General features: G+C 43.4%; 3 protein-coding genes across 3 annotated transcripts in view; 2 read left to right on the top strand and 1 right to left on the bottom strand.

Annotated features, from left to right (window-relative positions):
- MYOZ3 (myozenin 3) overlaps nucleotides 1-15,411 on the bottom strand; it is a 373,398-nt gene that overhangs the window by 238,873 nt on the left and 119,114 nt on the right. The window lies entirely within an intron of this gene.
- Nucleotides 1-15,411, top strand: part of LOC112319557 (zinc finger protein 300) — a 37,863-nt gene that overhangs the window by 14,057 nt on the left and 8,395 nt on the right. Inside the window, exons 3-5 of the mRNA XM_071221811.1 lie at nucleotides 10,661-10,790; nucleotides 13,143-14,079; nucleotides 14,802-14,901. Of these exons, the coding sequence (XP_071077912.1) occupies nucleotides 14,871-14,901 (31 nt within the window). The 5' untranslated portion in view covers nucleotides 10,661-10,790; nucleotides 13,143-14,079; nucleotides 14,802-14,870. The remainder of the gene's footprint in view (nucleotides 1-10,660; nucleotides 10,791-13,142; nucleotides 14,080-14,801; nucleotides 14,902-15,411) is intronic.
- On the top strand, nucleotides 4,844-8,763 carry LOC112319559 (zinc finger protein 300-like). The gene has a single exon (XM_053926648.2). The coding sequence runs from the start codon at nucleotides 4,959-4,961 to the stop codon at nucleotides 5,940-5,942; it is 984 nt and encodes a 327-aa protein (XP_053782623.1). The 5' UTR covers nucleotides 4,844-4,958; the 3' UTR covers nucleotides 5,943-8,763.

Raw genomic sequence — 15,411 nt, 5'->3', positions numbered from 1 at the left:
GCATCTCTTTCATTGGGCTAGTCCTGAATTGTATTTTTTACAATAAAACGGTAAACCCAAGCAAAGCGTTTTTCTGAGTTCTTCCTTCAGAGAGTCATCAGAATAATGTGGATTGAAGAGACTTTCAAACATTTGCTATCTCCTCCTGCTGCTGTTCATGAAAAGAGATACTAGACATGTGTTTATTTTTAGATACGTATCATACATATTTCAACAAATATGTAATGCTTAAAAAATAATACGTGTTTGTGTGGTCTGCCAATCTAATTCAGCAGCCACTGTTTTCAATCCCACATTGGTATCTTTGGGGAGACAAAAAAACATTTTATTAAAATCCTTGCCCATCTCTTCCTAGACTTGTCAATTTCGGTTTCCATGGGTGCTTCTACACCCCCTCCCCACCACACCCAACCCCAAGTTCTCGATCGCATGTCGTGCGGTGTGCTCTCTTTCCGTCGTTCACCTCCCTAATCCAGGTGTGGGTGTGTCTTCAAAATAAGTCTTTTTTAGGTGACGTCTGGGTCATACTGTCATTGGTAGTGTAATTGTTTTCATTACAAAAAACATTTAGAACTCTTAGAAAAAATATTCACTGGGTTAAGAATTAAACTAGCACTATATTGCTACAAAAACACAACAGTTAATCCACAGACAAAGCCAAAGACTGATCATTAATGCTTATGATTGCAATACACTTAAATGACACAGTTTAATCCATAACTCTGGAGTGATGCAATGATAGAGAATCCATTCTGCAAACTGCAAATCATGGTGGCCAACACCTGCAGCCAGGGGGAAGTAGTAATAGCGACTAGGAAAGGCACAACGTCTATGCTTTATCCACTTGACAGGAACAATTCAGTTACTGGTGAAGCAGGATTTGAACCCAGATCTCCAATCTTCAGGTCCAGGGCTCTTGCAGATCTGAGGGATCAGTATTACCCAGGAATGTGACCTTCAACCAGTCAATCTGGAATTACCTGGTCAGCACTGGTGAGGTCATCTGCCTGGTAGGCACCTGCCCTTCCCCAAAGGCAGGCGACCTTGCCTGACATCATCTACTCTTCTTCGCAGTTCCTTTCTGTCTGCCGAAGTGGGATGCTGCCCATATCAGGATCATTAAATAAAGCCAGTTAGATCAAATTTACTCAGTTGAATTTTGTTTTTCAACAACTTTGTGCCTCAGTCTCCTCCTTCCCGTTCCAATATTCTTTTTTCATCAGTCAGGCCCTGCACCCTAGTACTGGAGTAGTAATTTCCCCTGGGAGGGTTCCCCATGGTGCTTAGGAGCACAGCTGAATGTGTACGCCCCCTCTCGGCCCTCAGGAGCTCTGCCACCACTTTCGCCCCTCTCCCAAACTGCAGTCCTCCAGCAAAGGGCTGTACCATTCGTGTCTCCTGCTACTGAGCTGGCTCTCACTCCTGGTGACCCAATGAATAAGCAATGTCCACCATGTCCTGTCCTCGATAGCCCTGTTCAACATTTGTAGACACGTGCCTACGGCTGCTTGTATGGGGTCAACCCATCCGATACTTGGTCTTCCTCTTTCCCTGCTGCCCCCGTCTTTCCCAGCATTATGGTCTCTTGATGAAACAGCCCTGTGCCATTCACCAGCTCCTTTAAGTAGAATGCCCTATGAAAGGATAGCACCATTCCAAATTTCTGTTTCACCGGTTAGTCTTCTTCCATAAACGCCTGCACCACAGCAACTTCTTCCCCAATCCGCCTGTCAAATCTCTCTGGGAGGGTTTGCAGCTTACTTTCCTCTTCCCCTTCCAATCCTTTTTCATCGTCTTCTACTTTGAATAAACCCAATTCCTCTGCTTGTGTGCAACCGATGTGTGGTGGCTCCCACTCAGACGTAGTACCTGGGAGCAGCCACATTGCCCTCTAAATAAAGCCACCGAGGATGCAAAGTGGCCCAAACCCTGCCCTGAACAGTTCAGGCTCCAGAGCCCCACGTTTTGCTGGCCCAGTCACAGAGCGGGAGAGTCCTTCTGTGTGGATGTGACAGCTGTCCTAGGTTAAATTGGGATGGGTGTTTCAGGACCTGATAATGGAACAGGGAGTCAGAGGAGGGATTTATGGGTTGAGTCGTGAGGATGTCTGGGATTGGTGTTGGGTGGTGGTGCAGGGTGGGGGGAGGTCTGTGAGGGTCAGCGATTAGAGGTCTGGGGTCAAGTGTGGGAGGAGTGCTGAGTACACACGGGGACCAGTATAGGGAGAGTGTACGATCTGTGGACCAGGGATAGTGGGCCTGTGTGCTGACGGTGTATCCATGCAGCCAGCCAGTGATTTGTGGGCCTGTAGGGCCAGTGTTCTTGGGGTAAGGAATCAATGTAGCTTTTCTGGCAGACATTTACTAGGCTTACTTGACTTCAGTAAAAGATCTGTACTGGGGAATAGTGGAATATAGGCTTGAATACACAGTGTGAGTATAGACAGTTAATGTTTCATTAGCTATTCCCAGAAATTTTGTTATTATTTTTAATAACTGTGAGATATAACTCACATGCCACACAACTCACCCGTTTAAAGTAAACAATTAAGTGGTTTTCAGTGTTTTCACAGACACATGCAACCATTGCTTGCAGGAAGTTTTAGAATGTTTTTTATCACCTCCAAAGGGAACCCTCTATCCTTTGGCTGTCATCCCCCCAGTCCCCTTCTTCCCAGATCTAAGCAACCACAGTCTGTCTCTGGAGATTTGCCTGTTCCTGATATTTCATTTGAACGTAACCATATAATGTGATCTTTTGGGACTAGCTTCTTTCACTTAGCACGATGTTTTCAAGGTTCATCCACAGTATGGCATGTACCAGGGCCTCCCTCACTGCTTTTTTGGCTGAATAATATTCCATGTGTGGATATAATACATTTTGTTTATCCGTTATTAGTTGATGGACATTTGGCTCATTTCCTTACCTTTTGGCTACATGAATAATGCTACTATAAACATTCACATACACATTTTTATGTAGACGGGTTTTATTTTTTCTTTGGAAGCTAAGACTGGACTTGCTGGGTCATACAGCAACTTCATAACCAAAATAGTGCCTGATAACTAATTATGTTGAGCATCTTTTCATGTGTTTATTGGCCATTATGTATCTTCTTTGGAAAATAGTCTATTCAGATCTTTTGTCTACTTTTGAATTATTTGTCTTTTTATTATTGAGTTGCAAAGATATAAAGTTCTTATTTGATATGTCTGTTTGTCAGGTATGGGATTTGCAAACACATCTGTTCTGTGGGTTGTCCTTTTGTTATCTTGGTCGTGTCCTTTGAAGCACAGAAGTTTAATTTTGATGAAGCCCATTTTATCTATTTTTTTTAGTTGTTCATACTTTTGGTGTCACGTGCTGGAGTCCCATGGCAAATTCAAGGTCATGAAAATTTACCTCATTTTTCCTTAAGAGTTTAAGCTTTTATACTTAAGCTTGTGATCCGTTTTGAGTTAATTTTTACATATGGTGTGAGGTAAGGTTTAACTTTTTTCTTCTGCACATGCCTATTCAGTTGTTCCAGCACCATTTATTAAAAACACTATTCTTGTCCCATTGAATGGCCTTGTGCCCTTGCAAAAAAATTAGCCATTGACAAAAAGGTTTATTTCTGGACGCTGTATATGGTTCTATTGGTTTGTGTATCTATCCATAGATGCAGGTCTGTGAGGACACCCTGAGGTTTGATGGTTTTGCTACAAGGAGCCACAGACTTAGCACAGCTGTTATTCTCATGGTCACAGTTTATTACAGTGATAGAATGTATCAATCCAGGTCTGAACTTTCTCTCCTTAATGTGGCTCTGTTGAGATTATCTAGTTTTTCCTTAGTCAGTTTTGGTACTTCATATCCTTCAAGGACAAGTTTTTCCATTTCGTCTAAATTGTCAAATTCATTGGTATTAAACTTTTCATAATATTCCCTTTCTGTTCTTCTACATCTGTCTTTCATATGTGATGTTGGTACCTCATGTCTTCCATTTTCCTCATCACTAGCTAAAACATACTGGTTTAATTAACTTTTTCATTAATCACGTTTTGATTTCATTGATTTCCACTCTGATTTTTATTTTTCTTCTCTTCTACTTATTTGAGGTTGAATTTGCTCATTTTCTAGCTTATTAAGTGAGAAACTTAGATCGTCGATGTGGGGCTTGCTTTGTTTCCTGTTATGAGCATTTAAGTACAGGTGGTCCTCCCATTGTATGGTAGTGAGGCACAATAAAAGTCACCACGGAGCCAAAACTTTGCAAAATAATCTTCATAATCAATGGGAAAAATTATAATTGTTTTGTGACTTTTAAACTGTTTTGTCAAAATATTAAACACTATCTTACTATTGGTTATAACTGTATAGAGGGATAAAAATATAGCAAATGTATTTACTACCCAGCAATTTTAAACATTGAAAATATGTTTTATTTCTTTTTAAAAACCCTATGTGGAAGAGCTTGAACAATATATCCCTTCCTATCATGTGTGACCTGTGATATTGAGTGAGCCTGCTCTCTGTGCCTCAGTCCCCTTACGCCATTTTAAAGGTCTGGCAAGGGGAGGACCAGCTGGAGAGAGAGCAGGAAAATCAAGACAGACTTCTTAGGCGAGTCATAGCCAACCACAAAGCGGTTACGGAGGAGCCAGTCTGTACATACAATGCACTTGGGAAAATGTTTCATGACTGCACAGACCTGGGTACTTCAAGACTAACACTGAACAAATGTGATTCATTTGAAAGGAGCTTGAAACCTAACTTTTGTAATAGAGAATATGCAAGAAACACCACTAATGAGAACTGGGGATGTGGGAGAACACCTAGAGCTTCCTAGTCTAGCAAAACGATTTTCATGATGCAGTGCCACACTGGGAAGACGGTCAGCGTGAAAGACCATCAGCAAGAAACAGTCTCTTACTCAAGATGTGAATGTGGGAACTGGGGACAAGACCTGTGTGTGTATGCCATGTGGAAAACTTTTCTGTAAAAATTGCAGTGCATGTGGGAAAGCCTTCAGTGAGAAGTTTCACCTCATTGTGCATCAGAGAACTCATACTGGGGAGAAGCCTTATGAGTGTTCTGAGTGTGGAAAAGCCTTCTCTCAGAAATCATCCCTCATCATACATCGCAGAGTCCACACTGGGGAGAAACCATATGCGTGTAGTGACTGCGGGAAGGCCTTCTCCCAGAAATCACCCCTCATTATACATCAGAGGATCCACACTGGGGAGAAACCTTATGAATGTAGAGAGTGCGGGAAGGCCTTCTCCCAGAAGTCACAGCTGATTATCCATCACAGGACTCACACTGGGGAGAAGCCCTATGAGTGTGCCGAATGCGGGAAAGCCTTCTGTGAGAAGTCCCACCTCATCATACATAACAGAATCCACACTGGAGAGAAACCCTACAAGTGTGCTCAGTGTGCAGAGGCCTTCAGCAGGAAGACAGAACTCATCACACACCAGTTAGTGCACACTGGGGAGAAACCTCACGCGTGTCCCGAGTGTGGGAAGGCCTTCTCCCGCAAGTCACAGCTCATCATACATCAGAGAACACACACTGGAGAGAAACCCTACAGGTGCAGCGAGTGTGTCAAGGCCTTCTGTCAGAAGTCATATCTCATTGGACACCAGAGAATTCACACAGGGGAAAAGCCCTATGTGTGCACCGAATGTGGGAAAGCCTTCTCTCAGAAGTCCCACCTGCCAGGACATCAGCGCATTCACACGGGAGAGAAGCCTTACACATGTGCTGAGTGTGGAAAGGCCTTTTCCCAGAAGTCAGACCTTGTTTTACACCGGAGAACTCATACCGGGGAGAGACCTTACGGGTGCGCTGCGTGCGGGAAAGCCTTCATCCAGAAGTCCCAGCTCACCGTGCACCAGAGAGCTCACAACAGTGGCAAAGCCGTAATGAACCGAGCACAGAAAAGCCTGCAGTATTAGCTCAAGCCTTAATTAGTGATACAAACTCCACAGATTTGATAAGTTTAGGGACATCTTGATTGATAAAATTTTATAAGTGACAGTCAGCTCCTAAGGTAGTGTTTAATTTTTTACCAAAGATAATACAAAAAATCTTAATTTTATAAATGATGGGCATTTTCACAATGGCGTGTAAAACTATTAATATTGCTAACTGAATGATTAGTATAGCAGGACAGATTCCATATACAGTCTATTTTGAAGTTGCATGTTCCTGGTTATACTACATAGCAATGATCAGATGTGGTAATATTGTTAATGTTAGCCTAGCATAATTACAGTCATGCCGTCATTCCATAGAGAGCGTGAAGAAAGACTGAATTAAAAATGCCAAGATACAGAAACTGTACTTGGGGGAGTGGACTTGACCGTCACCCCCTAAGCACATATGTAAAATTCTTATTGTAAAAGGATGGAAATATGGGTTGATAAGGTCCAATAAATGTGGTCTTCATGTGTTTCTATTTCAAGAACACAAGTTGCTCTGTGTCAGTGGATGGACCTAGGATCTTAGAATGGACAGTTCTTGCTCATCTCTCCCTTTCACCCTGTACCTCTAGGTCTGGGTTCAGGTGGAAAGATACTGATTTTAGAATCAGATTGTCCTGGGTTTTAGCCCTCGTTCCATTGCTCACAGATGGTGTGACTTCAGGAAAGCCCCCTTGAGCCCTCAGCGTGTGTTCCCTCATCCGTGTGTGAGAGCCTGGCAGAGAGCGTGTTCGCGCCTCTTTGCCCGTCCTCTCTGTTGTCTCTCTCTGTTCTGCTGCAGCAGATGGCTGACACCCGTGTGGACACATTTAAACTCGACCTGCACTCCAGACGCGATTGCTGCTGACTTACCAGATTTCCTATCCTGTCCTCTGTGCATCTCACTGCCCTTCTGTCTGGTGGCCTAACTCAGGTGATGTTCCAGAGGCTTCCATTAATTTTACTTCATTTTGCAAACACACACATCGTTGTGTCTGCACCTAAGGACGCGGTGTGCTCCCTCCACAGCTTGTGTTTCACTCTGTCCCTGAAGCACCAACTCTTTTCCCTGAGAATTAAGTGGCCCTCAGAAAACCCTTAGGGGGTGGGGAAGACACGCCTGGGATATTTTACAGGCAAATACGATGTCTGGACATCATAAAAATACCACCCGCTGTCTCTAAAATGCTACTGTGTTCTTCGCTGAGGTCCTACTCTTCTCCCAGGAAAATCTCCAGATAAGCTCCCTGACGGGGAGAGGTCGCACGTAGAGACTTGTGTGGCGCAGTACGGTGTCTGCATAACAGCTTTAGCACTCAGACAAACATACAGATACAAAGCAACCGCGCAACGTAAATTATGGCCGAGGACTTCCCACTGAAAACTGGAAGTGAAAGCACTTTACGGCAGACAATTTTTGTAAAGATATGGCTCCACATGATGGGTACCTTTTAAAATCTTTATATTTATTGTTAACAAGTTTTGTTTGTAACACCATTATGGCATCGCCTACTCTGCATGAACAGATAGTGAGAGAAGAAAATAGTCAAATGCCGTGTGGTGATCTAAAAATCAAAACAACCCATTTTGTACCAGCACTGCTCAGTACCTGCTGAAGTGATTACAGAATCGAATGTTTATACTATGATAATAATGAAGAAAAAAAAACAGAACCAAAAAGTGACCAGTGAAGGCAGGAAATAGGACTGAAAAGGATCAATTTTCAACGGACTCTAAAGTGTTCTGATCCGGAAGAAAGGCATTTGCACGAGCAGTGACAGCCAACCTCCCACCACGCAGTTTAGTTCGTGGGGAGACAACACAGCAGAAGCCCGGCCCAGGGCAACGACCTCAGAGAAGTGCTCTCCACTGTGAGCAAGGAAGCTGAGAAAACTGGAGTCTGACGCATGAAGACTTAGAAGGAAAAATACAAGCCCACACTTAGGTGTAGAGCAGAGAGATGAAATATCACCAACTGGAAACTGGGACACATCAAAAACAATGTTGAATAACTGTTCTTTGAGAGCTGAAAGCTTTTGTTGGTGCAAAAATATTTATCACTGGCTAAATACCCAAGGCATCTTTGGCTTCGAACATTATAAACTGGAGCTATAAAGGTTTTCTCAGTCATCCCAACCCCCCCTCCCACAAAACCCCAGACAACAGTGTGGTGGCTACCAGAGGGAAGGAGGGTAGGGGAGGTAGATGAGGGTAGAGGGGGAGAAATGGTGACGGAAGGGTATGTGACTTGGGAGGTGAACACACAGTACAATATACAGATGATGTATTATAGACTTGTACACCTGAAAGCTTCATAATTTTATTAACCAATGTCACCTCAATAAGTCTGATAAAAATTTTTTTAAAAAACTTCTCAGCAGCTGCATTAACATGAAACAATGGTATTGATACAAGAAAAAATGAAACAAAAACCTTAGACAAGTGGGCACGTGGCAGTATATCTGAAAATGACAGTCTCCCAGGGTTCTTCCCAGGCTCCCAGTGACTGTCGGTTATGGTCTACTGGGTTACTAATATGTGCAATTTTATTCTTTGCTGCTTTTTAAAAATGTGGAACATTTGCGTATAACTCCGATCAAGGCCCCGTTTTTATTCTTTAGCTTCTGGTTGTCTGCTTTTAGGTCTGCTAACATTCGAGTGCTTCCCCCACTTCAGATATCCTTCTTTCTCGAGTTCTTCATTGCTTTTTTTCCCCCTCATTTCCAATAGCGACCCCTCAGAAAAGCTTTCTTATCTCTCAGTGGTCATTTCCAATGGCAATTTACGATCTGTCAGTTCCGTATTTGTATCATGTGCTGTGTTTTCAATTTTTCACTTTCAGCTAGAATTGGTTCATAAAGCTTTATAAAGTCGGTGGAATCCTTCTTTTCTAGGCTGAGACTGTAAGGTTTTCTTTATTCTAAGTAACTGTATCACACAGAGTGACCCAGCAAGGAATCATACTGATCACTAGCTGCTGTGAAATTGTTTTCCTATCTCGAAATGGATTCTGGCTAAGTTTCTTTCTTGATTCCTCTTCTGTATGATTGTTCTTAAAAAAAAAAAAGTATTGGGTCTTTTTAATTGATTTTAGATAGAGAGGAAGGCCTAGGGAGAGAGAGACACACACCGATGTGACAAACATCCATCAGGTGCCTCCCATATGCGCCCCGCCTGGGGATCAAAACTGAAACCTAGGGATGTGCCCTGACTGGGAACCAAACCCAGTTTTTTGGTGTGCGGCGTAAGGCTCCAACCCACTGAATCGCCTGACCAGGGCTGATTGTCGTTCTTGTCCATCTTCCTCACTATCTTGTTCCCAATATCAAACTCCGTAGATCTGTTCTCTCTCCGTCGCCATTTCTGATTGATTTAAGTTGTGATTTATCTTTTCTTTCCTGTTCCCTTTTTCCTCCCTCTCATTTTTTTCTGTTAATACTCTGGAGTAAACATAAATTATACCTACAAAACTACTTGGCCTGTTTAGTTGACTTGAAGCATAGAATTAACTACTGGAGGTAGACAGAAAATCAAGAGGATGGAGTGGTTGATCTCTATTTTTTTAATTTTTTAATTGCATGTTTTCCATTACCTTTTAGCCTCCTTATACCCACCCGCCCCATGGCGTGGTTGGTCTTGAAGTTGATTCTGGTGTGTAACACTAAGTCTCATCATATGTTCTAGAGTACTTGTGCTTATATTCATCCTCTAGCTATTTCTGAATCTTTCTTGTCTTTATTCTGATTTTCTTTTTGCTCTTTCTCTTCATTTTCTTCTTATCTGGTTCAGGTAGAATGACTTCTGTGCCATATTGTAGTGTATTTTGTTAGTTTGTATGGTCCATCCATGTTGGCAGCATTTAGGTATGACTGGGGCAGGAATATTTAGCAGTAGTAGGAAGGGTCTAATGTGGCCACCAGTGATTCTTACCTCTCGGTGTTCATGGCCTTTGCAATAAGCTCCTTACCAGTAAGTAGTTTCTAACCTGTAGAAAATGGCAACACTGAGGGAGTGTCGCTTCTGTGATTAGGTTGTAAAAGACTCTGCCTTCCGTCTTGCTTACAGACTCTTTTCTTGGCTCATTAAATAAGCAAGTTGCAAGTCTGAGAGTCCTGCATGGAAAGGTTGTGGGCGGCTCTGTCCGGCGGCAGCAGGGCCGTGAGTGCCCTCGGGCCAGCCGTCCTTGAGGCACTGAATTCTGCCAACAGTTGAGCTTGGAACTGGCTCTCTCCCCAATCAAGCCTTCAGTGAAACCCCAGCCTGGGCCAGTACCTTGATTGTAGATTTGTGGGGGACCCTGAATTCAGCAGAGGACCCAGATAATTCATGCGTCAGTTCCTGATCCACAGAAACTGATACATTAAATGTGCGTTGTTTTAAGCCACTAAGTTTTGGGGTGAGTGGCTACATTTCAATACACAGACAATTAATAACACCCTTTATACGTTATATTTTATTTGATGGTTTCATCTTCCATTATATGCTTTTTATTTTTAAGGTAAACATATATATAGTTGATCTTCATTATTCACAGATTCTGTATCTGTAAAGTTATCTCCTTGCTAAAATTTATTTGTAGCCCCCCAAAATCAATACTCACAGTGCTTTTGCAGGCAGTAGCAGACATGCCCAGAGCAGTGAAATATTTCGGTTGCCCCATGCACACATTTTCAGCTGCGGCTGAGCAAGTGGGTGGTCTCCCTTTATTCCAGCTCTCAGGCCGAGATGACAGAGGGTGGGGACAGCGTGGGCGGTGCAGTGAGGTGTAAGAAACCCCAGCTCTGGGGACAGTGGATGGAGTCGGACTCCAGCTCTGGCACCTGTTTAGTGGAGTGACCTCAGGTAAGTCACTTAATGCTTGCGAACCCCATTTTCTCTTTTGTAAAATAAAGATGATGGAATCTACCAGGATGGGCTGATTTAAAGATTATAACCTTAATTACACAAAGTTGAAGTTGTAATTTAAGATGATAACCTATGTGATATATTATGTATATATACATATATGTGTATGTGTATATGTGTGTATGTATATACATGTGTGTATGTGTATTTTCACAGTTCCCCAGGAGCAGTGGTTCAGTATTTACTAATTCGGTGTTTGCAGCAACTTTACAGAATATAACTATCACGAATAATGAGAATTGACTGTACACATTCATTTTCATATTTCAAAAAACTAAATGGTAATAAACTATTTCCTTTTTTCACTTTGTTTCCTTTCACATAATATTATATCCTGAAATTCCCTCTCTATAGTAGACAGAGTTATTTCTTTCTGTCTCTTTCTTACAGCTCAATAGTACTGCTTTACTGTGTTGTACGTATCCCATAATTTATACAACCAGACCTCTGTCAGTAGATGTTTGGGTTGACTGCTATCTTTTGGTATTAAAAATAGTACTGCGACGGATAATCTTTGACGATGTATTTTTTGACAACGTATCTTTGGATATATCCCTGGAGGTGAGGTTTCTGAATCAAAGGGTTAAAGCTATAAAGTGTAGTTTTAGAGACACGTGCGTATGTTCTTTGATAATCCCCCTAAGAGGTGCAGCTCAATTCCCGTGCACTTTTAGCAAACAAAACAGAGGAAGTAATGAATCACCACCTCCAATTTCGGTTATAAAAAGACTGTGGCTTCTGTCTTGTGTGTGCGCTCCCTCTCTGCCTTCCTTGACTACTGGGCTTTGGTAGAAGCCAGCTACCATATCGCCAGGTGGGCTTGAGGAGAACCAAGGCCACTACCACGGCACGAGGATAATCAAATGGCCCGAGGAAAGGCCCCCGCGGTGGGGAACTGAGCTTGGAAGCCAGTATTCTGAGGCTTGTCATCAGTCCCTGGTCTGAGTGTGGAAGCGTCTCCTTCTCCAACTGAGTCCTGAAGTAGCTGCAGCGATGGCTGAGCACACGACTGAAGATCATCAGAGACTCCCCCGAACCACCCCATCGAAGCTGTTTCCAGATTCGACTCATAGAAACCACGGGACATCGAATATTTATAGGTTCAAAGAGCTAAGTTTCAGCAACTCCACTGCACAGCAACAACTAATATTAATACATGCAGTTTCGGTAGCTGTTGCCAATCCCTCTACACAGGGGCTACACCATTTTTCTGTCTTACCAGCAACATGAGGATTCCTGATTCCTGTTTCCAAATTTAGAATACTTTTCTTTATAGCTAACAAATGAGAAACAGTATCTTATTGTGGCTTTATTTTTTATTTCATTATGAGGGACTTCTCCTTCAACTTATATTTTAATGACGTACTACATAAGGATAGCTTCTCATCCCTCTCAGGATTAAGAGCTAAAGTGTCACAATTCCTACCAGGCTCTCTACAGTCTGACTACTTCCCAAATCTGTACTTTCCACTGGCATCATCCTCGAGGATTCTGAATGAATCATTACTGTACCGGTAGTGCCCAACACGGTAGCTGTACACACAGGGCGTGCAATAAATATTGATCTACCCGGAAGTTTACATTGGAGTGAATGATCACAATTGCCCATTTCTTACCCTCTTCTTTGTCTTGACCAAACATTAGTCAGGCCTCTTTCCTCCCCACAGGTCCCTAAACTGTGGCTAGTCCCCAAATTTAAACACACCCTAAAGGAATAAATAGTATGTGTGAACAGCCTCCCTGCACAGCTTCGTCTCAGAATCTTGGGACTCCAGAAACATTTCTTGTTGATGTGCCCTGGTTTTGCCACTTGCACACCCCCACCTCTTAAAAGTTCCTGCCAACCCTTCTTGGCCCTCTCTATAAAAGAAAAGCCTTTTTCTGTTTGATTTTGAAATGCTCACAGATTTCTGAGGTGGGCGTGTTCTCCCTATTTCCGTAATCTTTTAAAATAACACCTCTCCTAATCTAAGTATAGATTTGTTTTTCACATGAGAAATAAAACTGCTAAATGTAAAATTGCTGTTCATTTAATGACATAAACCCCAAATCATGGCTCTTGGGAAAACTGGTGATACAAAATTGTATCTATGTACGTGAAACTCCAGTTTAACATGCATTGTTCTAAAGTATAAAAGCTTGATGTAAAGTCTCAAGGTTATGATAACAATGGCCTTATTGATTCATTATTTTTCAATCAAGTAATTTTTTTCACCCTGAAATCTAACCTCATCATCTCTCTCTCTTTTTTTCCCTTTTATTTTTTTACTCCCCCTTTCCCTGTCTCAGTCTCCCTCTCTGTCTGAGCCTCCTGGGTCGTCTCTTAGCGTCCCACTTCTGTTCCTGTGCCTCCCATTTGTGCCCCTCTGTTCCCATCTCTCTTGTGTGGCCTTTGCCGCCGTTATCCCTGCTTTCTCCCGGTGTCTGATTCTCCGCTTGGCATCCCTGTTTCTGTGCCTGTCCTCTTTTCCTTTTCCTGTCTCAGTTATCCTTTTTCCTTGGTTGGCCTCTGCCACTTACTACTGCAGTAGGAAATTTCCCTAGAGTACTCCTTACAATTGTTTTTAGCATAAAGTTCATTATTACTGCATCTTCCCCGCCCCGCCACCCCAACTCTTCCATCACTTTGACCCCTTTGCCGCAGTGGAGTCGTCCCCAAGGGTACCATTCCGCCTTTCCACCCCTTTCAGCAAGTAGAACCTCCCGCTATAGGCCTGTACTATTTACAGTGTGAAATAGAGTCAACGAGAATATTTTACTATTTTACAAAGTCTGCCTTCCTCTTTCACCAAACGCAGTCTTCTAACAGAGGACATAGCACTCAAAGTTCTTCCCAGTGCTTTTGTAAATTCTCTCTACAAAGCTTGCACCTTACTGGTTGGTACAGTCCTCCTTTCCCCACCTTCTCCCCTCCTGTCGCCGCCGGGTGGTGCAGCCCAACCACAAACTCGCAGTGAAAGGATCTTGCGTGTACAGATCTGTACGGACCCTCAACATGGCGGCCCCCATTCGCACACAGTACGTGGCGGCGGCCACACTGCCTCTTGAACAAAGGCGCCGGGGATGCGAAGTGGGCGGAACCACCCAGCAGGGACCAGCGCAAGCTCAGAAGCCCCCGTGCTCTGCTTACCCGGACAGGAAGCCCAAGAGTTCATTACTGTGGATGTGACAGCTGTCCCGGGTTAAGCTTTGACCGGTATTTCGGGACCTGATAACAGCACTGCAGGTCAGAAGGCTGATTCGTGCGATGAGTGTCTTGGATTGGCAGTGGGAAGGGAGCGGTCCGTGGAGGTCAGTGATTGGAGGCTTAAGAAGTCGTGGTGGAGAAGGAATGTGGGATTGGTGCTGGGTTCATTTGGGGAGGCAGGGATGGTGTGAGCTATGAGAGTAGTAATTGGGGAGTGATGTGCCAGTGACGGGGTTGTCTGTAGGGTCAGAAATGGCGCTTAGGGGGACACACTGGTGGGGATGACTGGAGTCGGTGATGGGTGCGGGGGCTGAGGACGAAATGAGGGGGGGCGGGGCGTCCACGTGGTGGTCAGTGATGTGATGGGCATAGGGGAGTTCTGTCGGGTATGTGATCGATAGGCCTGAGGACTCAGCGACTTGGAAGGAGCAGTCATCACAGTGATAAGCTCCAATTTACTGGGAAAGGTTTCTACACACATTAAAACTTCCACAGGTCGTAGGCAACTGTTGGGCTTTTAAAGGTCAAACCCCCTCTGGAGCCATCACTGAGCCCTTAATCTGGCGCTCTCTAAAGAAATGACTATTTTAAAACAACACTAGACAAAAACGATAGGATTATTATGAAAAGTGTGATTTTTAGGCCTACCTCTTTCTAAACATATCGAAATCATTTTACATTTCATTCAAGAAACATTTATTGAGCACCTGCTGGGCGCCCAGAGATTAGTGTGATTACGTTTTGGGATTGTTTCCTTCCAGATCTGTCTTGATAAAGTCTCCCTGTCATGGGAGCGCTCACTTTCTCGGAACCAGTCCAGTCCTGTCTGCATGACTCCTGGGACTGAGAAAAACTTACCAGGTATGTACCTTCCTCCATGAGACAAGAAACATTTAAACAGAAAACATCTCAAAACTAACATTTAGGTCCATGAATATTGATTAGCAGGAGAGTTTACTGATTTGAGGGAAAATATAATAGAGGATGGGAATTCAGCTGCTGGTTCTTTCTGAGGAATAAAGGAATTCATTCCTTAGTTTTCCATTTGGTCGTTGCCATTCTAATTGCCAGGGAACTCCATCCACTGTTCAATCTTTATGCAGATCCATCCATGTTTATTGCCTTATGACAGCCGTTTACAAATATAATGGCTGGTTCACAGGGGGAAATTGTTAGTAAATCAACATGTAACATCTTTACATCCATACAATTAAAAAACCTTGTGTGAGTTCTGTGTGCCCATAGTATAGTCACAAGAGGATTTCCTTTGCGTGTGCTTGCTGACCGATCTGTAAGGGCCAAACAGCCTTCTCCCCAGGTTGGCCTGTCACCCCCCCAACTTCTGGTGGTCGTGGTTTCTAGACTGGTGAA

The sequence above is a fragment of the Desmodus rotundus genome, chromosome 6 (assembly GCF_022682495.2).
Source record: "Desmodus rotundus isolate HL8 chromosome 6, HLdesRot8A.1, whole genome shotgun sequence".
NCBI lineage: Eukaryota > Metazoa > Chordata > Mammalia > Chiroptera > Phyllostomidae > Desmodus > Desmodus rotundus.
This window is presented reverse-complemented; position numbering and strand designations above follow the sequence as displayed.